This window comes from Lycium barbarum, chromosome 12 (assembly GCF_019175385.1).
Source record: "Lycium barbarum isolate Lr01 chromosome 12, ASM1917538v2, whole genome shotgun sequence".
Classification (NCBI taxonomy): Eukaryota; Viridiplantae; Streptophyta; class Magnoliopsida; order Solanales; family Solanaceae; genus Lycium; species Lycium barbarum.
In genome coordinates this window covers 103,571,459-103,595,245 of record NC_083348.1, presented here as the reverse complement: position 1 = coordinate 103,595,245, position 23,787 = coordinate 103,571,459, and the positions used below count along the sequence as shown (strand labels likewise).

The 23,787-nt window shown below is 33.2% G+C and overlaps 3 protein-coding genes across 8 annotated transcripts; 1 reads left to right on the top strand and 2 right to left on the bottom strand.

The window, feature by feature from the left end:
- Positions 1-2,613: 2,613 nt before the first annotated feature.
- Positions 2,614-6,598, bottom strand: LOC132622674 (ferredoxin-thioredoxin reductase catalytic chain, chloroplastic). The gene is made up of 6 exons (XM_060337324.1): positions 6,401-6,598; positions 5,392-5,504; positions 4,272-4,321; positions 4,072-4,143; positions 3,329-3,389; positions 2,614-2,933 (listed from the first exon to the last, which is right to left on the bottom strand). The coding sequence occupies exons 1-6, from the start codon at positions 6,504-6,506 to the stop codon at positions 2,889-2,891; spliced, it is 447 nt and encodes a 148-aa protein (XP_060193307.1). The 5' UTR covers positions 6,507-6,598; the 3' UTR covers positions 2,614-2,888.
- Positions 6,599-12,238: 5,640 nt separating this feature from the next.
- On the top strand, positions 12,239-16,130 carry LOC132624756 (putative F-box protein At1g32420). Its single transcript, XM_060339483.1, has 2 exons — positions 12,239-12,824; positions 15,790-16,130. Exons 1-2 carry the CDS (start codon positions 12,239-12,241, stop codon positions 16,128-16,130), a joined length of 927 nt encoding a protein of 308 aa, XP_060195466.1.
- Positions 16,131-16,594: 464 nt separating this feature from the next.
- Positions 16,595-22,394, bottom strand: LOC132621960 (uncharacterized). Of its 6 annotated transcripts, none has more exons than XM_060336447.1 (4): positions 21,931-22,393; positions 21,429-21,511; positions 19,211-19,278; positions 16,595-17,588 (listed from the first exon to the last, which is right to left on the bottom strand). In XM_060336447.1, exon 4 carries the CDS (start codon positions 17,584-17,586, stop codon positions 16,864-16,866), a length of 723 nt encoding a protein of 240 aa, XP_060192430.1. In that variant the 5' UTR covers positions 17,587-17,588; positions 19,211-19,278; positions 21,429-21,511; positions 21,931-22,393; the 3' UTR covers positions 16,595-16,863. The 6 variants fall into 6 exon arrangements, with proteins under 6 accessions (XP_060192430.1, XP_060192428.1, XP_060192434.1 ...); XM_060336445.1 differs by having other exon boundaries at positions 21,429-21,508; XM_060336451.1 differs by lacking the exon at positions 19,211-19,278 and having other exon boundaries at positions 21,931-22,394.
- Between the last annotated feature and the right edge of the window lie 1,393 nt (positions 22,395-23,787).

Sequence of the window (23,787 nt, the reverse complement as noted above, 5' to 3'; positions counted from 1 at the left end):
AAATAGTTTCCACCATGCCATACTAAATACTCCCTGTGCTGCTACTATTAACTACTTCCTCAATCCAGTTTTATTTATCCACTATACTAAAAATAGTTATTCAATTTTACTTGTTCAATTTAAAAAATCAAAAGATAATTCACCACTTTTTTCCTATTTTTCCCTGAGCGTTTGGCCATAGAAAACAAAAACAAAAAACATTTTTTTTTTGGAATTTTTGAAGTTGGAGTTGTGTTTTGCCATAGTTTTTGCAAATAATCTTTGGTTGTTGAAATATACTTTTTCTTAAAAACATGAAATATGATTTATGCCCCACAATTTCTAAAAACTAGCAAAACCACCCAAAGCAATTAATAAGCATAACCAATGCGAGAAATATAGCAATTATGCTTGAGATCAGCTTATTGAGTTCTCAAAACTGATGGTTCTTTCCATCAAAAGGAACTGGGAGGCTTACTAGTGTACGCAAAAAATATAGCATTTTTAAATATGGTTTTGTTGTAAAATTTTCACCTGTTTCTTTTCTTTTAGAGGCTTTTAGCACATGATGTTCAATGTTGTTGGAGTGGAGAGCAACATAAAAACTTTTTGGGGTAAAAATTGAAAATAAAAAAACATAAGTAAAGATCCAAAACAGAAAATCAAAAAAGTGAAAAACAAGGTTTTGGTTGTTTTCCAATTTAAATTTTTTATGGCCAAACACCATAAAGTGAAAAAAGTGGGAAAAAAAATTCGGAAAAAAGTGAATAGTTCTCGTGGCCAAACGGGTCCTTATAATTAATAAGTCAAAATTTTCAATTACGTTTTCCAACACTTTGAAATTATACTAGTCAAACTTGGCTTAATATGAAAATTTTGGCTTCAAAACTAACTTTTTACGGGGAATATGTGAATTATTGAAACTCATTACTTAATTAATTGGCTGCACATTTTTTTTGTAAGGTTTAATTGATTTTAATCATTAGGTAACTAGCAAATAATTAGGGGTAGTATGGTAAACTTTTCATTCTAGTTTTGACTCCTTAATAGGCACGCCAAGTCAATATGTGATGAGTAAAACTGAGCGGAGGGAGTATTTACAATTTTCACTCCTACTCCCACTCAACTCTATCTTCTTTATTTACTCCAATTTGATCCCATAAGAAGTTATATTTTGAGTATAGTTTTTGGAGAGACAAAAAATCCAAATGGTCCTTTATAACTATTTTGGTCCTTAACATTTATTCTTGGACACGACGACCTCCTCTTTTGTGATTTCTTTGAAAGTTAGGAGTCGTTTGGACATGATTTCATCTCATGTCCTTAACACGAGATGAAATCATGTTTGGACATGTAATTTGGATTTCTTAAGTTGCAGTTTCTATTATAAGCATAAAAACCTCACAAGTTTTGAAAACCATTAAAATTTTCCTAATTCTTATACAGTCTTACCAAATGAGTAAATTATAGTTCATAATAAAATCAATACGCTACTAGAAGACCTTTTTAAAAAATACAACATCAATTGATTAAACTTTAGTTCAATAAAAAGAAAAAAAAATTAACATGAATAGTAATGTAACTATTCTTTAATATAATCTTTCCACATGGTAAACATGATTGGTAAATATATTTTACCAACTTGCAGATTAATATTTAATACAAATGGTTGGTAAACATGATTGATAAATATATCTACCAACTTATGAGTCTTTTTTTTACAAAATATAAACATATGGGTCAAATTTTACATTTATATTTTTTCAAATCACGATTTCAAATCTCAAATCATGCCTTTTTGAATGATTTGGGATTTCATCTCATGAGATAAAATCAGAAATGAAATCGCATGTCCAAACGCCTACTTAATTCACCAGACAGAGTCAATGTCAAACCTCCATAAATAACGGCAAGTGTAATTGGTGCTTCAAAACAATCACTAGTTTTCTCTAACTTCCTTTTAAGTAACAGTCTATCCAAGCTTCCAAAAGAGGAAAAATTCATCATAGTATTTTTAGTAATTCACTCATTATACAACTGTGAAACGTGCTTTTTGTTTAAATTATAAATGCAGGTATATGATCCACAAGGTGAACTTACTCCAGCAGATCTCGTCTAAGATGAAACAATTTTCCTCCCCGTCAAGTAAAATGTACAAGAATAGTTCCCATGTTGTGATTTGTGAAGCTCTTTGAGATAGAACCCCTACCATAATATGAGGGTGGAGAAGTTATTTCCGATAGACTCTTGGCTCAAGAAAAGCATTTCAAACAGTTTTGAAAAAGCAAAATACAAAAATGAAGACCGATTGTTCCTTTTTAATGGATCCTTAATTTTATCATGATTGTGTCTTATTTTCCTCTTACTTGGTATCAGCTCTTTTTACCTAATAAATTGGTCCTTTTTTTCTTTTTCCTTTTCTCCCTTCATAAAACCAAACAAAGAAGATTACACAAAATTTCTCTCCCAGGCCTCGCGTTTGGAGACATTTGCTCATTTTAGCCAGCCCATATAAGAGCCAACAACACATTTGAGAGACGCTGCATATAAACGGGCTTACATTCGGAAGGTGAGTGATGTCTCCATTTCATTATTAACACAAAATGCACCAGGCATTAAACTTCACTAAGCAGCTTTTGGAAATTAGGAAATGCATTAGCTGAAGCCACCCAGAATTCCCTATTACAACTCATACAATCAAGATGCATCACACGACAGTTAGCATAAATTGCACTGGCATTCACCCATCCAAGCTCATTTGACAAGATCAGAATCCTCAACAATATACTGGATGGGGGTTTCAGCAACATGTCACATCAGAACTTTGATATGTTGCTCTTCATCTACTACTCAAATATACATGTACAACAAAAACGTAACGTTCACAGCAAGTATAAGATGTTGGAGCATCACATGTTTGCTGTTGTTTCCTTAATCTCCTCCATAGTAATTGTCTGTGAAACAAAAGGGAGAAGACTCACCTTAGCAGCATATATAATGGCAAAACAGACACTAAGGCGTTATAAGACACGGAGAGCACATGATAGTAACCCTTTATTTTTTCCATAGATTCAGGGAGTCTGATATATCAATGATAGAGTAAGCAAACTCATGCTATCACATGCCATTATTTAAAATAACTTTTTGCCAATTGTGACTCCCATTTTCTCTTATATCAAATCATTGCCTCATTATTATTAACCATCATGACTAGCAGCCTACCTCAGTAGACAACCCACTCTCCTCTCAAGGTAGCTAAAAGAACAAAGAGGAAAAGAGCTATTGATCAAATACTCAAACCTAAGAAGGTAACTAGAGACCAAGCTTAGCATATTTGCATTTGGTTTACCTGTTCTTCTCCAGCAAAATCATTATCAGGGGTCAGAAAAAGCATGCAGTGACACTCCTTCCTGTAATGCAGGTTTGAAGGAGGATAAGAAAGATAATAAAGCAACAAAAGTAGATTAATTAACCCCGAGGCTTAAAATCGATTTTATAGATGATAGAATACTAAAATCCATGATTACTTGGATTGACAATTCAGATTAAAATGGTGACAACCACATATACATGATGGCACACGTAACTGAGCTAGAAACACTGAATGGCTTCTTCGATCAAGGTTTCCTTTTCTTGTCAAGTGGACAAGATTTTATTTGGAGGTACATACAGAAACCACAATATAATCAAACCCTTCTTTACAATTAAGACCTTAACATGTTGAACAGCCAAAGCAAACAAGGGCAACTGACAAGTTAATTTTAAATTCATGCACCCATGACTATAGTTGGTGATCATTGTCTCTCATGCATTCTAAAGATTTATTATTCAGATATTCAAGGTCTGCAAAACTCAAAGCAAAACACCCTTAAAAAGCCTTTTCTTACCAAAAAGTTAGAGGCAAACCCAACATCCAGTATCCCCGGGAGAAAGGAGGAAAAATGTCATTACAGAAAATAGAGAATCCAAAATATTGATTTCTATTTATTGGATCTCCTATTTCTGCTTTGTTTTTACTCCCAGCAAGCAAAAAAGAAGTGTGACATGACCAAAATACAACCAAGTCTATGGATACAAGCAAAAACATCTTACCTCTCTCTCATTGGTACACATGGACAATTCCAGAAGCCCTGCTGAGCTTCTGCGGCTTTGTCATCATAATGCCTGGAAAATTAAAATGACAACAATATGGTACAGTTATGGTAATAACGATTATAAAGGTATTGTGGTAACTGGTAAGGAGCAAAGCATGAAAACCATCAAAACAAATGTGTTAGGAATGAATATTTTACCTGCAGGGGCAGAGTGGCGCACCTAATGTATCCTTGTGCTCTGCCAATCCCTAAGCATGGGTCAACGAATGCCATTAGTTAAATTCTATTCTCGATGTAGAAACAGATGTTTCAATAAGGATATAGAAACCACTGCGAGTAGGGATTCAGACATCCTAACATCCTTTATTATATAAACAGTTTGTACTTGTTCTCTCTTAATGAGATCTCTCATTATAAGTCTTTGATATCCCCTCAATTCAAGAATTTCCACAGCTCCACAGTTTACAATTTATACATTCACCAACCCACATAGAAATATGTTCCTAGAAGATGCAAAAAAACAAACCTCAACCTAAATATAAACTGAAGGATGGCTGGGCAAAACTTCTAAAGCTTTAGAACCAAGGTATCACTTTTTTGATAAGGTAATAAAACCAAGGTAGCACTTCTGAGCAACAAAATAATAGTCAACAATAATCAAACATCTACAGCAACTTTCTTGGAACTGAAAAGATACCACACACTTACAGCTTGTCCAAAACTGCATGTAATACAGAATTCTATTATCTTGGAGAAAGAAAATCGCAATAGAGTTTCCAAACAGTTACTATAAATTCTCACTATATAGCTTAGGAGAGAGTATTCTAAAGTTCCAAACATTGTATAACTTGTCATCCTCTGACTGTACTGTACTTTCTGATGACTTTTGGTCAATTTAACAGCATAGAAGAGTATCTGCAAGAAATGGTAATTCTCGACATAAAAATTATTACCTCTACAATAACTTACTTACCAGCTAACACAGTAAACACACAAGCTGAAATAGTGAGTTGACATTGACCCACTTTGTTTAGTTGCTAATGCAGCAGTCACAAAATTATAGCGGCAATACAAAACAAAATTAAGAAGCTACAGAAGACAGCTTTTATGGAGACTAAAGGCCCCTGTCCCAAACTCAATCCCATCTCAATAAGTGAAATAGAAAAGAATAATTTAAGTGCCATGCCTAGAGATTGAAATAGGAAAAAAATTATCTGAAACACGTGCTAAAGTCATAAACACACGAGTTTGTATATACTATAGCAGGTACAAGCAATCGAATGATCATTAAAAAATGAGGGAAGGGAAAAGAAAGTACCTTGATGACCACAGAAGTGACGCCTTTGTCACTGCAGAAATATGTTTCTGACCTACGAGCATACTGCTCCGAGAATTTCCTCATGATTTCAACAGATTTCTCTGATGGTTCCACTACATATGCAAACAACATGTCAATGAAATTCGCCATTTCAGTAAAATCAATATATAAACTGGTACTGATTTTGTTAATTTGATCTCCCCAATTATATTCTGATGTAGCTGAATGAAGGCGTATTTTCATTTTGCAGAAAAAATCACAAGTAAATCTATATATGCTTATCCACGGTGCCTAAAATGAGCCTTCAAGATCTATAATAGCAGTATATACATTCTCTAAAATGTGAAGAAATTTTTTAAAAGCTCGAGGCAGTTATTAACATCCAATTAGTCTCCATGGATCCAACTTCATGATCTTATCACCATAGGCATACTAATAACTCAAAAATCGGACAAAAAACAAAATGAAATCGAAATAACACTGAATACGTAAACCATAGAGAAAATAGAAATTCAGAGTTGCACGAACTCTACAAACACATTCTAAACTCGAGACTAAAATGTAAAGCAAAAATTTAGAAGCTTGAGTCAGTTATTATTAACATCCAATTAGTCTCCATGGATCCAATTATCACCATAGACAAACTAATAACAACTCAAAAATCGAAATAACAGTGAATACGTAAACCAAAAAAAAAAAAATACAAATTCATAGTTGCACGAACTCTATAAACACAACCTAGTTTCAACTCAGGAGCAATAAATCAAAGCATTTTATTTCCAAAAATTTAAAAGCTCGAGGTAGTTATTAACATTTAATTAGTCTCAGTGGATCCAATTTAAGGATCTTATCACCATAGACAAATTAATATCTCAAAATCGGGAAAAAAAATAAAAAAATATTCTTAGTTGCACGAACTCTAAAAATACAAGATAGTTATGACACATGAGCAATAAATCAAAGCATTTTATTTGCAAAAATATGCAACAGAATGGAAATGAGTAGTTACTTTTGGCTACGGTGAGGTGGCTACGAGTAGAAGGCTTAGGAAAAGTGGCTAAAGATGAAATCCCAAAGCTAACACTGTATGAGGTGGACGCTTGAAGAGTTCTCATCGTTAAGTATTGATTTTGTTAAAACACCACAATTTTGGAAGGGAAAAGATCTCTATGGTACTGAGAATGATATTTATATACTATCTGTTCTCTTGTTGTTTTTTTTCACCTAATATATATTGTGAGGATAAATTAATTAATTAATTAATGAAAAGGTTGTGTGAGCGCCACTCGTTGCCATATCATCGCAGAAAATTACAGAGCCACTCGGTTCACACCCGCTTCCGTTCTTTATTACGTTACGGCAACTTTGATTGGGCTTTTGGACATCTTTTTTATCAATGGGCTTTTTAAAGTGGCCCATATGGAGTGAAATTTTCACAACAATTATTCTTTTTTTTTGCGCGGAGTGCCCTTCTTTTGGGCTGGTCTTTATATTTTGCCCCTCATTTATGCCTTCTTTAATTTTTGCCCTTGCCGTCTGTTTAATGAAAGTTTTTGACGAAATTACCCTTACTCCATTAAAACCCTTTCTATTTCGTCATTTGCCCATTTCTTTTCTTTTTTTGCTTCTTCGTTCCTCCTCTGTTTTGTGTTAGTCTTATCTGTTCTAAAATTTAGGTACGAATTTGGATCTTTTGCTCGTTTCAATATTTGTTTTTATGTTAAATTGTTGTTTGTTGAATTGATACCTTTGTCTTCGTCGTTTTTTATATTTAATTGATCATTTTTTATTTAAAATTATAGTGTTTTGTTAAAGTGTCTGTATGATTTTTTGAACTTTAGTTTCGTTCCCCATATATATATTTTGGTTTTTTGAATTTCGTATTATGAATGTCGTAATATGTTTTAGTTGATTTTGATATGCGTTTTGGTTTTCTCTTTGTTGAATCTTTGAAGTTTTGCCTGTGAACAACTGTTTTATGTTGTAGCTGTTGTTTTTGTTTAATAATCTGGTTTTTGTGAAGAATGTGTTTGTGCGAGGCGGCATATGCCTGTTCCGACAGAATTTTTGTTTTTTGAAACTGAATTTATGCCTATTCCGGCATAATTTCGTGATTTAAGTTAGTTTGTATGTGTTTTGATTTTTTGGTGTTTTTTTTTTGTTAATAATGTTGGTTTTTATAAAAGTTTATATGTTTTCCTGATTATAAACTTTAGTTTAAAATTTTTGGTGTTTTTTTTGTTTAGTAACCTGTGTTTTCATGAAGACTGTGTTTGTCTGAGGCAACATATGCCGGGTCCGGCAGAGTTCTTGGTTTTTGAAACTGAAGTTATGCCGGTTCCAGCATAAAGTTATGTCTGTTCCGGCATAACTTCATGAATTAAGTTAATTTATGTGTGTCTTGATTTTTTGGTGTTGTCTTGTTAATAATTTTGGTTTTTATGCAATCTTGTGTGTTTTTGGTGTTGTTTTGTTAATAACGTTTTGTTTTGGTTATGAAAAATGAAAGTTTACCTCTCACGGCCTACTTTGTAATTTTGTAAACTAAAATTTTTCCCTTTCCGACAGACTTTTCTAGTTTTTAACACTTGCGTAAATTTTTGTTTTGTTCATGAAAATGAAAGTTTGCCTCTAACAGCATACTTTGTTCTTTTGTAAAGTGAACTTCTGCCTCCTCCGACAGACTCGTCTAATTCTTAACACTTGTGTACTTTTTTATTTTGCTTATGAAAATGAAAGTTGCCTCTAACAGCATACTTTGTTCTTTTGTAAAGTGAACTTCTGCCTCCTCCGGCATACTTTTCTAGTTCTTAACACTTGTATACTTGATGTTTTGCTTATGAAAATGAAAGTTTGCCTCTAACAGCATACTTTGTTCTTTTGTAAAGTGAACTTCTACCTCCTCCGGCAGACTTGTCTAATTCTTAACAATTGTGTACTTTTTTATTTTGCTTATGAAAATGAAAGTTGCCTCTAACAGCATACTTTGTGCTTTTGTAAAGTGAACTTCTGCCTCCTCTAGCATACTTTTCTAGTTCTTAACACTTGTATACTTGATGTTTTGCTTATGAAAATGAAAGTTTGCCTCTAACAGCATACTTTGTTCTTTTGTAAAGTGAACTTCTGCCTCCTCCGGCAGACTTGTCTAATTCTTAACACTTGTGTACTTTTTTATTTTGCTTATGAAAATGAAAGTTGCCTCTAACAACATACTTTGTTCTTTTGTAAAGTAAACTTTTGCCTCCTCCGGCATACTTTTCTAGTTCTTAACACTTGTATACTTGATGTTTTGCTTATGAAAATGAAAGTTTGACTCTAACGGCATACTTTGTTCTTTTGCAAGGCGAACTTCTGCCTCCTCTGGCATACTTGTTCGGAACTTTGCCTGATTACTTTTTGTCAACTGAAGTTACTGTAATTTCAAGTCTAAGTCATTGAGCATTGTATACTAATCAAATGGAACGTATAAACTAATCAAAATCAGGACAAAGCAATCAATTTGATCAATTCTATGTTGTTGAGTAAAATTATGATTCGCAATGTCGAATCTCAACTGAATATCAGTTGTTTAGTTCATAGAAGATGATTTGTTGTTATTTTTTTTCAAATATTAACAATCTAAACTTAATAAAGCATCAAATTGAGTTGAATTACGTTCAATTGAAACACTATATATTATGTATTTACCTTTTCCGACGTTGTAGCAGCAAAATCAATGGAGATTTCTCCGGTGAAATGTTGGAACAATGGAACAATTGAAAGGTTTGTTGTTGGAATGATGGATAGGTTTAATTGGATGTTTGGGGTTCGTTACAGACTTTCAGGTTTTTATATGTTATGGGTAGGGGTAGTAACGTCTTTTTCTTATTATCTTTTAGCTCAGAAGGGCAAATATTAAAGACCACGCATTACAGAGGCAAATATTAAAGACCACGCATTACAAGGGCAAAAATTAAAGACCAGCGCATTTGAAGGGCATTCGCGCCAATTGCCCACATTTATTTAGTAATTGACCTTTTAAAAAAAAAAAATTAAAAAAAGTTTTACATATTATTTTTCTTGCAATTTATAGACCTTTTAAATCATAATTATAATTTATTTTTTTGAGCATATTAAAAATTTGATGAGAAAATATTAGACCATAATCTAAAATTTTGTAAGTTATTGCAAATGTAGACCACAGTGTAATATAGGTCTATTAGGATGAGTAATATAGGAGCTAATATTAGATTTGAATCTAACATTGTCTAGAAATGAAATTTCTCAAGGGCTATATTTGCACAACCCTTAAAAATAGGGAGAAAATCTAAATGGTGATTGGTGGCTTCAAAAAAGAGGACTTTAGTTACGAAACTAAAACATTTGTAGAAACAAGGTTATAATGTCATGGGAATCATCAGTTAAGTAATAAAACTTAGTAATAATTGATTCATCTACCATTAACAAAAAGACATATAATTTGCAAAAACGAAAGAGAACAGCATCTCCTTATATGACACTAGTGAATTCACTCGCGCTTCGCGCGGATTAAAGTTTTAAATATTAAATTTGAACATATACTAATGTTGAATTTTTATAAAAGAAACAATATTTAGTAATCAAAAATCTTTCATTATTCTACGATTTTTTTAATTCATAATTCTTTAGATAATTTATATAGAATCTTTTGACTGAAAGAGTATATGGGACATCAAAATCCTTCTTGCTAGCATGCAAAAAAAAAAAAAAAAAAAAAGGATGATGAGAATAATGAGATAAATAATTGGCTAATTTTTTGAGACAATTCTTTTTCAATATTCCCGGTTTATTTTGTAGATTTCATCTTATATATTATTACTAATAACCATACAAATTAAAACACTCAATTCAATTTTTAGTTGTATATTGAGAAATAGAATTTAATTTTTGAAATAATATGTTAAACTAAACCAAACCTTCTAGCTGGCATGCAAAAAGACGGCGATGAAATAAATAATTAGCTAATTGTTTGAGACAATTCTTTTTCAATGTTCCCGGTCTTTGACAGTTTATTACATCTCTAATAATCTCCTACTAAAATAATGGAAAATAAATATAGAAAAAGAATTAGTTACCTAACTAAAGCAATTTTAACAGAGAGGAGATCAAGCCAAGAAAAAGTAGAAAAAGCAAATAATTAAATAATTAGTATAAATAAAATTAGGCCTTCTAAAATATCTCAATTATAAGAAAATTAGATACTTACATTGGGTGAAAGAGATATTATCAAATGATTTTTTTTGAAGTCAAATTTAAAGAATACTAATTTTAAACTATTTAGAGAAAGCAAATGGAAAAGCATAACCGAAAAAGACATTCATGTCAAGTAGTTAATGCCTTTGTCCTTCTCCTGAAATCTCCCCATAGTTTCATCAATCCATTGTTTGGTCTTCTCCTTATCCTGCGAGAAATAATGCATCGCAAAAAATGATGCACTACCAATGAAAATTGTCAAAAAACAAACTAAAAACATAAATGTTATGTTCCTTTTTTAGGAGTTAGGATCAATATTATAGGATACAAAAAAAACTAATTTACTGGATGAAAATCTTAGAAAGTAAAATCATACACGATATATTTGTCAATAAATACTATTTAGTGCACAATAAAAAATACATGAAGGCACAATACATGAAGAATAGCATACCCAATTAAAAGAAAAAAAAAAAGATATATAGGGCCAACAATAGAGTATCAATAAGCAAATGAATGAGCTTGCCTCTGTAACTTTCGATGATAAGTATGCATGGAGGAAAAACGGATTTACAAATATATAATACTATTACCAAGAAAACAAAAATCAAACAATAAGGTAGAAAATTGAGGAAGATAAAGAATTTAAGATCAACGGAATAAAATATGCCAAGAAGAAAATATAAAAAAAAAAGTTGAAATTGAGAAAGCCAAAAAGATAAATGGGTAAATGATTATGGCATAAATAGAAAATGCAAAAATTATGTCTGAATATATCCTTAGCCTCTATTTATAGTATATGGTGTTTGAAATATGTACAGATTACATAGAAAATGGGAAATAAACCACTTATTTACTCATTATTTAAAGCACTAATAGCTAATGTACATACGTGCATAGTGGAGGGGAAATAAAGACCCCATTTTCAGCTTATTTAAGGATCCATTTACAAGTTATTAAGAGTGCCTTTAAAATCTAATTTCAAAGTAACGTTTTAGTATAAGAGAAATATACAAAACTACCACTGGTATGCAACAATTAAGAAATGAGAATTAGGATTTACTGCATGTACGGAGGTAAACCTTGCAAAGTAATATTTAATGCATGTCTTTTTTTTAAAATCCAATTAGTTAGTAAATGCAAAGAAATGCAAAAAATTGAGGAAAAAGATAAATGAGAATGGTGGCCATAGAGAGGTGCCACATCACCTTATTTATGGCTAGCTTTATATTTTATATAGATTGTTAACTCTCAATATCAACAATTCAAAAATAAACGAAAGTAAAGAAATTGTTTAATAAGCGTTTGTAACAGTGTAGTGGTAGGGATTTAGTAGCTCAGTTGGTTAACTACCTGAACTTTCATGTTGTTGGTGAGGATTCGAATCCCCACATTGTAATCCCCTTCCCCATTTCCCCTACCCTTATGTAATAAAAACAATTTTCTTTTAAAAAAATATTTAAAAAAAAAAAAAAAAAAAACAGTGTAGTGCCCAATGATATTGAACCCTACAAGTCCCTTGGCCGCCAGAAAAGGAAAAGGAACCTGATTAATATACAAAGTACAAACCCAGTCCAACTCAAAGACACCTTTATATATTTCACAGTTTGCTCTCACTTTTCACATAGCAATAAACATGGAAGAGGACAAGATTATTGTCATGGATAATGTATACATTCCCCATGAGACAGTCTTCGAAATTTTGAAAAGAGTTCCTGCCAAGTCTCTAATGCGTTTTAGGTGTGTTTCGAAATACTTTTATTCTCTTATATCAGAATCCTCATTCATTGAAGCACATCACAAAAGTTTGGTCACACAATTCTTCCTTCTAAATCGCATAGCTTTGATTCCAAAACATGTCATATATAATTTATCCCAGAGAGAAGAAGATCAAGATTTAGCTAATTGTCCCCTCCGGTATTTGGATGAGCCATGCTTCCGTAATCTTCTCTATATGCACTCTATCAACGGCCTAGTTTGTCTATGGAACCATAAGGGAGATGTTGCTATTTGCAATCCTTTCATAAAAGAACATGTCTTTCTTCCTAAAGTACCACACATTGAAAAAGTTTCCGATTCGACTACTTACCTCTTCGGTTTTGATCCCACCACCAAGAAACATAAAGTATTGATGGAGTATATGGCTCCTTATGAATACAGGAGTCGTGTGAAATATTGGATTTTCACCATTGGGGTGGACAAGTCGTGGAGAGAGATATCCGGTTGGACCGAATTTTTCTCTATGAAGAATTGTGTCTGTATCAACGGCCTCATTTATTGTGAAATTTTTTTTTAGACGAGACATTGCGGTGTTCAGTATTATTACTGGAGACGAAAAGAAAGTCCGTACCTGTACCGAACAGACCAGCCCATGGGAAGGCATCATCTATGCTAGAAGGCTTAACAATCCTCCTTATTAGCAGCCCAGATCTCTTTTGTGCTCGGCTTGATGCTATCTCAGATGTCCATTCAAAAAGAGCTATTGGGAGCAGCCCTACTAATTCCACAATATGGGATTGTTGGTTTCACATGCCACCCCTTTCATATAAAAAAATGAAATTGCAATCTTCATTCTACAGCTGCTCTAATGTCTCGCCCGCCTGCTTGGTTATAGGGCTATAAGTGAGCAGGGCTTTTGAAAATAGAGAGGTAGAGCAGCTAGGAGCTCAATATTGGAAGAGCGCCCTCTCTTTTCTTCGGGAAATCGAGTTCGCTGGGCTGGTTCCCTGTCCCCGATATGGAACGAAAAGATTGATTGGTTTACCGCATTCATTCATGAAAGCACCCGCCATCTTTGGGCAGGAGTCGTCAAATCTTGCCCAGGCAAAGGAACGATCGACACTCGCTCGCAAGTTTTAAGAAGTGGTAAGCGCAAGGACAAGTTGATTCAGAAAGGGGAAGAGGAGTAGCCTAGCCCGGTTCTTTTTTGTTTTCCTTAGTGGTATAGTACGGCACATGGGAAATCACAATCAGAACAATATTAAGTTATATACTCAATCATAAATATATTAAATATCAATAATAATAAAGTTTTATGTAAGTTCATATTATAAGTAGAATAATCCTTTTAGAATTTATAACAAAATCTAATGCTACTTTTTATGATTGATATTTAGGTAAAAACATAAATAAATAAATATTATATAATATAAAAAGGTATTACATAGATGAGGGATTAAAAATGTCAAGGGTAAAATAGACACTAAATAGGATAAAGGGGGGAGAATGACTATTGCTCATAGTTGAAGGAAAGTTTGATTTTTAAAGCAAAGTTGGGTTTTCACCCCTTTAAAACACATGAAAAAATTATTGTCAATTTTTTTTTGTTTGAATCCGGAAATTCAAAAAATGCCATATAAATTGAAATAAAAGAATAATAAATAAGGGAGAGTTGAGAGATGCCTCCGGTTGGGACCCGGTTATGCAATTTGGGTCAAGGAGAGTATTTTGTAATTCCACCAAAATAAAATGATTCAATTAGCTAGTGAAAAAGAGTCATGTTTCTATAATATTAGGGCCTTCTTTCTTTGGAAAGAAAATTACATGAAAAGTATACCCCTATTTGATAATAACGTTTAAATACAATATACTAATAGCGTAAATAGTTTTTATTGTGTGTAACTTGTTGATTTATCCACATTATTACGTTTTTCTTAACTCTAAAATCTAAATTTGTACTGTTACTAATTTTAGAAAGTAAAATTTAGTCTATTTTATGATACTCTTTTCTTTTTTCTCATGTCTCGGACAATCATTACATATGGTACATTTCTTGAAAACGTGTACAATTTTACCAGCATAATCTAGTAGCCATAGCATTTGTGGAATCCATTTACAACTTTACTCTTAAAATCCTATATTACTCCACAATGAATCATTTTTTGTTTTCATGGAACTATTAAACCAATTAGAAATATGAAGGTACCCCAAGGAAAACGATTCTCAAAGCCACAAATTGAAAACTGCAAACTTGGCGATTCATATAATACTTCCAATGAATTGAAAACTGTTCATACATTTCTATTAAAAAAAAAAAACTATTCCTCACTATTTTTTTTATAGTATTTTACTTTTACCTTTTGTTTTTCTTGTGGGAGTTTTTCATATTTTTGTCACTGAGAGTAAAAGTTATATGATTATATCCTTCCTTTTATATTCCCCTTTTCAATTTATGTGGCACATTCTGACTCGATATGGAGTTTTAAGGAAGAAAAAAAAAATATTTTAAACTTGTGATGTTAAACATGTTATATATTTTAGTCTCCTTCTTTATAAACTTTCGGAAAAGCTGGTTTTGTAAATAAATTTAGATACATTTGTATTTGGTCTCTCTATAGATTCTCTAGGCATATTCTGCAATTTGTTTTGACAAAAAAAATAGCATTTTTACTTTTACCTTTTTCTTGTGGGAGTTTTTTATATTTTTGTCATTGAGAGTATAAGTTATATGATTATGTCCTTCCTTTTATACTCCCTTTTTCAATTTATGTGGCACGGTCTGAATCGATATGGAGTTTTAAGGAAGAAAAAAAGATTTTTTAAACTTGTGATATTAAACATGTAATACATTTCAGTTTTCTTCTTTATAAACTTTCGGAAAAGCTAGTTTTGTAAATAAATTTAGATACATTTGTATTTGGTCTCTCTCTATAGATTCTCTAGGCATATTTTGCAATTTGTTTGGATAAAAAAGAATAGCATAAAAACAAACGTATGCCGTTGCCGGGGATCGAACCCGGGTCACAGGCAGGAATACTTACCACTATACTACAACGACCTTGTTGATAGCAAAGGCTTAGATGTTTCTATTTCTTTTAACTAATGATGCTATGCACAAGACCAATCTCAATATAAGAAATGCTTATTGGTTGTTTTGCTTGGTGTAGTGCACCAACATCTACTCCCTAGTTATCAATTTATGTGGCATCTTTCTATGTCGAGAGTCAAAAGAGTTTTCTTTGAATGAGGTTTTTTCGTACAACCTGAAAGTTCAAAGAGGAAAAAGACAACAGAGCCAAAGCATGGATAATCAAATGGGGCCTCGGTTTCACATTCGTGATAGTAATTCTCTGGCCTATTCTTACTCTTCTTGTGGGTTAGTCCGAAAAATTCAATCTTTCTGCAACTTCAGTGTGATAGTATTACGCGTGCTCGATGATTAACTACATTGCAAACTTGATAATGCAGGGCAATTTAGCAAGGCATACTTCACATTCTGGGCTTTAATATCTATTGCATGCGGTACAGTAAGATCAGCAATGATTTTTGCATTACCATTGATGGAAAGCTGGCCAACAATCCAAAGTGTGCTACATGGCATGTTGGCAGATAACAAAGTGATGGAAAAATTAGAAAACTTAAACTCCAAACTGAAAGCATTTATTATAGCAATGCCTGAAGTAGAGAGGGTGTATTTACTTGAGAAAGAAAGGAGCAAGGAAGGCATCAGAATCCGATCAGATTATCGCTTCACCAAGTCATTTGATTACCAGAGAAAACAAGTGTATCAGAGGGTATTTTCAGTCTAAAAGATCACAGAAAGGTGCTTTATTCCTGTAGTAGAATATACCTATACGTACCAGAGGCATATCTGGCATATCCATGATTTTAACTCATTGAGTTTTCATCTGCTAAGTTCTTAGCATTGAACTCGTTGTATTCTTTAAAATTATGATTTCATAATCAATTGAACTGTTGAAATTTTGTTAATTTTTAAATTATATATATATATTCCATGTAGAAGTACTAAATTCTATTGATCCCGCAGCACTAAGGCTACATCTACCACTGATACATATTGTCTGTCTCTTTCTGCGAAATAATGTGGACTACGTTGATTGTATAGGAGTACTACGATTTTGCTTCATGACCAGAAAATAGTGTGATTTTGTTTTCGGAAGTACATTAATGTCTTGTTTTAATTTGTTTTGGATCGTCTGTTTAAACATTGGAAGGACTATCAGACTAAATATGTAGTCTCTACTGAAATAAATTGAGACGACAGAATGACTTATTCAAGTGACATCTAGCTGATAACAATTTGATATATGTCAAAAGGAAGTCAAAAAAGGTGTGAGAGCTGTGTCATCACACTTCAGAGTTAAAACATTTTAATAGAAACATTAAACTTCCCATAGGGGTTTCTGGAAAAGTGTGATCTGCACGTTGGTTTCATCAAAACCAAAAGACAAACGAGAAACTTTCAAAAGCAACCAGCTTGGGGCAGTGTAGGGTACTTTGGATTTACTTATCAGAAGTCCATCAAAATTCAAAGTTCAACCATTTAGTGTAGTAAACACAGGTTTGCGGGGATATAATTCCATTTGGTGTACATTGACTAATCCTAGGGCAAGCACCACATGGAATTGAAGCCATTGGCCCTATTGTTTTCGGGCCAGTCCCTAAAGCAGCTCCACTTGCAGTTCGATAACAAACTGTTCCAACAGGAATGGAATGATATTCTCCCAATCCAGTACTCTTTACCTCTATAATAGCATTGTCCAGAACCATAGAGTTCAATATTTCTGCGACTTGTTGACGTGTACACTCAGCAACTTGCCGGTGCTTCAAGAAGTCGTGGATTCCCTCCGTAGTAGCGACTGTCTGCTTTGCTATGACCCTGAGGCACGTGTCTCTAAGAATGGTGATGAATTCCTTATCAAGATTTCCCTCCGAGTACCATGCACCACCAGTCAGTACCTCCGAAGGTTCAAACTCAACAGCCATGTAATGTTTCCTTCCCTTATTTTGGATATTCACGACTTGTTTTATCAACTTCTTTTTCACCAGTGACATCAGGGATTTATCCACAATAGTTGGTGCGAGGTTTGCCTCTTTTTTCACCTCTGCCACCCACATACCCAGATTCCTTTTACTTTTGACCACATCGAGCACTATACGGTCAGCATCTACAAGTCCTGGAGTAGCTGAATCCATGTTTGGTCTTTTCCGCTTCATGAAAGCTGCTTCACTTGATCGGCTCATCTCTGTGGTCACATCAATGAAAAATAGAAAAACATAAATTATGTAGTGTAGACAAAACAATATTTCCAGTTCATACTCATATAGTGACTAGAAGCAAGAGCAAAGATCAATTCTCTCCCAATAGTCATTCCACCAGAAAGTCAAATCAATAAGGCATGACCATACTATTTGAACTCTCAAGACATTTCTTATTTCAGGTAAAAAGTACAAGAGTAATATGACTATCCGATTACAATGAACTTCATTCAAACTGCACATCCCTCTTTAGAAATCCAGCATTTTTCATTTGGACTAGGTTTCCTTAACGAGAGGATGAATCTAGAGGAAGGTATATTATAATTCTGCTAAAACTGTTTTCCTTCTCATAAAATACAGATCGCATACACCGGGACCAACAGAATCAATCATCCTACCCTAAAACATGGCATCCCTCTTTGGCACTTGGCACTTTGGACTGTGTTCTGTTGAGGCGAAATGCACATTCTAAGGAGATTACTATATGTTACAAACATATGTGACTGCATACTAAGATTGTAAGATAGATTTATTAAGAGCAGTAGCATATGGTCTCCAACTTCGAATTATAATACCAACCTAATAAACTTAGTCCACACTTCCAAGAAAAGAACAATCATATCGCAGGACCGAATCATCCATTCCATAAAGCTTAAAGACAGAGAAGTTTGAAAAGGAAAAGAAAAGACAACATCGAGCTTTTCTTTTTATTTTATTTTAATAAGGACAATAAAACTTTTCTGAAAAGAAATTAGTTGGTAGTCTTTCATCTCATGATTTAAACACCTTGATAAAACTTTTCGAAGAAGAAATTTTACTTAGTTTTTCTCAGAATATTCTTTATGTATTCTCCAAAAACAAAGTTCACGCCGAAACGCCTATTTTGGATTTTCAATTTCGTCTCCTTGGTAATTGAAAATTTTTATCCCAAAATTAAGCATCCTATTCAACCTTTCATTGTACCATCTCCTTCAATTAATTATTTAAACATTAAGAATAATTAAGCATGTTTTTCCTCTTGTTAAAAAAAATGTGCAGTTAAATTAAGATCAGCAAGGTTACTTAACAACACAATAAAGGTAAACAAATGCACCAATAACATACTGTCTGCAAATCCACATAAACGTATCATATACAGAAAAGAATCAACCAGGAAAGCATTCAATAGAATTTGATTAAAACAAGGTTCTATGAACAAATTCTATTACTTCATAGAAAACAAAAAAAGGAATCACAATAAATAAAGAAAATGTCAAGAAATAGATAGACTTTAATCTTAATGCAAAAAAGTCAAGAAATAGACAGATTTTAACCTTAATGCAACAGTTGGGTGAAGATAACTTCCAAATTTCCAATTACATTGGACAGAAGTACGAGGACAAATTTCCTTCGAAACAAAGCTTATGTAATAGTCATTGCAGAATCTGAATCCAACTGTACTTCCCTCAGGTTGAACAACTTAATGGAATCCAATATTGTTGTATATGACATATAACTAGGCGCGGCAATTTTTTTTTTTTTGAAACTGGTTACTTTCTAAGCGTGGCAATTTTATTTTGAAATAAAGAAGAACTGCAGAAGTTAAAGGCAAGAAAAGATTTTACTTTACCTTTCCAAATGGTTCTACAAGCTGATGGATTGTTATTATCTATCCCCTAGCTTCTCCTTTCTCGCCAGCTTGAACATACAATAAAATTTAATATCATCTCCAAAGCTCAATTCAACTAATCTAACCTTAATAAGCATTTATAAAATGGACGTAAGAAACTTCCCTGGAAGCTCAAAAAACAATTCAAAAGCCGTTTACATAATCGTTAATGATAGTAGATAAAAGAATCTCTGGCAAGCATCAAGTAAAAGGCCCTAACTTCTTTACCAAATTACTTAAAAAGAAATAAGCAATTCTTCATCAAATATCAGAAAATTACTTTCTAATGTTATTTGCAAGATGGAGACCTATTTAGGTAAAGAAAAATTAGAGTGCAAAGCCTTTTCCTTTTGAAGTTATTGGTGTTCAACTCATATTAGTATGATTATCAAACCTCTCTATAACAATCATCCTCTATAACAGTCATTTTTTCCATGAGATTATATTAAATGTTCTCTGTAATAGCATTTCGCTGTAGCAGCCAAAACTTATCGAGACAAATGATGTTGTTATAGAGACGTTTGACCGTATTTTCGAATTACGATGTAACACTAATACTATAGATGAAACTTTTAAGAATCAATAAGTTATGTGGCACCAAGTACCAAGTATGACACTTTAAATCAAGGGTTGGGCATAAAAGGCTGTTATGTATGGGCCTTTACTTATGCTACAGAATTAAGGATTAAAAAACTGAATAAAATGCTTGTTGCTCATTTTATACAGCACAAAACTTTTTCACTCTGTTTGGATGGTCGTTACACATGGTTTCATAATGTACAGTATGGAGACCATATGCTACTGCTCTTCATAAATCTATCTTACAATCTTAGTATGCAGTCACATATGTTTGTAACATATAGTAATCTCCTTAGAATGTGCATTTCGCCTCAACAGAGCACGGTCCAAAGTGCCAAGTGCCAAAGAGGAACAACAAATCATGCTTTTACTTTGAATGAGTTATGGACTATCTCAACGGATGCAAAACAAACACATATGAACAACTTAAACATGCCATACCATTACTCATAAGTCATAGACCATAGGAGACTTCAGACTAACAGGAGATAACAAATAGAGAATGTTCAATAGAAGACCTAGGCATGTCAACTCAGTATTAAGCAACTCAAGGCAGTTACCATGTTAAACTAGGCAAATCACAAGCTTGAACAGTCGTGTTGAAGTCCTAAAATGCTACTTCAAGTTCATTTTACATGTAGGACTCTTTACAGTTAGTTTGAAAAAAACATATTGAACACCTTTGCTGAGTTTAAAACTCTCATGAGTTCATTAAGAGGGCAGACAGTTAGATACTTAGTAAATCATGACCAAATATGCTTCTAAAACATGCTAATGATGGGATTAGGCAAACAGGACTAAATATTGACAAACTGCAGAACGGAGCATTTTTGTTGTCAAATTCCTATATGCAACATCTAAACCCTAAGATGAATCCGGAATATAGTCATATTATACTACTAACACATAACAAAGACTATTAAAGCTAATATAGGTATTGACAGATCCAAAATTAGACAAAACTAAGGCAAGCATGCTAAGCATAGACATATATTTCACAGTAAATGGACTACAAGCCTATAAAGTAGTTTTATACGGCCATTCTTATCTCCTAAACATAAAGGGTTGAGTATAGAGAAAGAATTATTTATACTGATCAGTGTTTAGGATGGCGAAAGGCGAGGCCTGGCGATAAGGGCTCGCCTCACGCCTCATGGCGTGGCGAACGCCTTTTGGAAGCGAGGCGAGAATTAACACAAAAAATTAAAATATTAAATATGCACATATAAATACCCAAAAACTCAAATACTCAACAAAATACTAGCAAATATTTCAATTGAAAAAACGAAAAATAGATAGTTGATAGTTGATAATAAAGTCTAAAAGTCTCCAACTAGGCAACTAGATAGTTAATAAGTCATAAGGTCCCTGAGTGTACTACTGTACTGTTAGCATTAACCAAATTATAACAAAAAAACATCTATTCTTCTTCAAGATCTCCAAAAGTCGCACAAAAATAAATAAAAAATACCCTGCCCGAATTGGGTCACCGGCTGCCTGTCGGAAAGTCAGAATCTGCCTGAAAAAGGCTATTCTGCTGCCGGAAAAAGCCAGGCATGCCGGAAAGAAAAAAGAAATAAAAGAAGAAGAAGAAACTTACCCGAAACTGCTGCTAATGGAAGAAGAAGAAGAAGAAACTTTAATGGTGGAGATGCAATCTGACCAAAGGAGACGCAGCAGCTGCTATGGAAAAAACATATAAATGAAACCCTAGGACCTAGGTAAATATTTCTGTTCTGTTTTAATATAGTCAGCAACTTTATAAAAAAAAATAAAAAATCAAAAGGCGTCGCCTGGCCTCGCCATTCGCCATGCTCGCCTCACGCCAAAAGGCGTAAGGCGAACACTGATACTGATTAAGGAAAAAAAAATAACATGAAGCATTACATACTAAACTAATCATCATATACATCCAGATTTTAACACACTAATATTGAGCTCTAATTAACTTAAGCTAAAACAAGACAAATGGTGATTAGTTTCAGAGATTAAACCATATTTATGCTACAATGAACCCTAAACAGACGATTAGGCTAATCAAAACATGCAAGAACACATACAAATAAAGAGTAGTGAATATTACTAAAAGGAAAGAAATTTACCTCTTTCGGGTGCAGTGAACGGGGTTTTAAATCTCCAATCTACACTCGACTCCAAAGTAATAGCAGAATTGATAAGAGTAAGCAATTTAATACTCCCAAATGAATATTCCAAGATATAGTGAAGAAAATGTCAATATTCTAAGAAGGGTTAAGGCGGCTAAAAAAGAAGTCTCATAATCACGAATATTTATAGGGTACAAGAAATTTGGGCAACGTTCGGATTTTTGTGTGTACTTTTACTTACTCGATCAGAACAAAGAGAAACGGACAAAACCCATTTAAAATCAAAGGAGTTGACAAATAACCATTAAAGTGCGAACAGAGAACGGCGAAAGAAAACAAACACCCAACTGAAAATCTGAAGGATAAAAGACTCTTTTCCCAAGATGGCCTGTAATCGCGAAAAGGTCGAACCCTACTGGTTTCATTCTTTTTGAATGAACCGGGTCAGGTAAGGTCTTTTTGGGCTGGGTCCGAAAATAATGTGAATTTGTTGGGCTTGATTTTATAGCATTTTCTCCTTCAACTTAATTCCTTTTGGCCTTCTTAGCGATTAACTTGTATATGTATAATGATGATAATTAATGATTAATATGTAAAAAATAAAAGATTGATTTATAATTAATTTAACGAGTATAAAATTCAAAAATAAAATGATGACGAACCAATTTGAAATTTGTGATAAAGTAATGCTAGTAATGTTGATAGTAAAATAGTGAAAATGAAAGTAACGATATCAATAGTAGTAGAAATAGAAGATAGTAGCGAAAACAAAGTATTTAGTTTGTTAATAAATAGTGAAAAGTTTTTTTTTTTTTTGGGTAGGGGGTGTAGAAACTCGCAAAAGACAATAAAAAACCTCAAAACAAAAATGTTGGGGTTGGAGGGGGGATGGGGGTGATGGGAGATGTGGTCGTGTAGAAAATTCAAAAAAAAATTAAAAACTTTAAAAAAAATGTTGTGGGGGGAGGGGAGGGTGCCGGGGTAGGGGGTGGTGTATGGGTTACGGGAGTGGTTGGGGTGGGGGTGCAAAAAAAATGAAAGGGGTGGGTGGGAGTGGGGTGTGAGGGGTATGGGGTTGGGTTGGAGTTGGTAAGGTTTGGATGAGTATTTTTCGGAAAATGTTTTCTATCAACCAAACGAACATGAGAAAATAAGTAAGAAATTCACTTATTTTCTACTACCCAAACGAATATGAAAAAATAAGTGGAAATTCACTTATTTTCTATGAAAACATTTTCCTTCATACTGAACACACCCTAGAGATTGACTATTTGGTTATTGTGAATATGCTCCAAAACAAGTCCACAGAAAATCTCAATTTGAAGAGGCTCATAGGGATACCAACAACTATATTGGAAATTCCTCAATCAGCTTCACACATTGTCTCAGGGAAGCTAACATGATAGGAGACTCTTTTGCTAAAATGGCCTCTAGTAGTGGAAATGAAACATTTTTTTTCCTCTTCACAACATTTACTACAAGAGGTGAAAGGTTTAATTCAACTAGATAACGGGTCGACTTAATAAATAACCCCCTCAAAACTATTTAGGCAGAAATGGGCTAAAAAGCAAGTCATAACACAACCCACCCAATTCTTCTTAAGCTTTTAATTTCCTTGATTGTTCTTTTATAATTTTTTGTTGCCTAATAAAACTATTTTCTTTCTTTATTAATGACTATATATAACATATCAAAATAAAATAAAAAATTGAAAATATTTTGACAAGATTATTCATGAGTCAATTTAGATTGCATATCATCGCAACTTTTTATGGGCACCAAAAATATCCCTGACATCAAAAAAAAAAAGATCTATGATCTAATTTTGTAAGGCAAAGTTTCATAGAAACTATA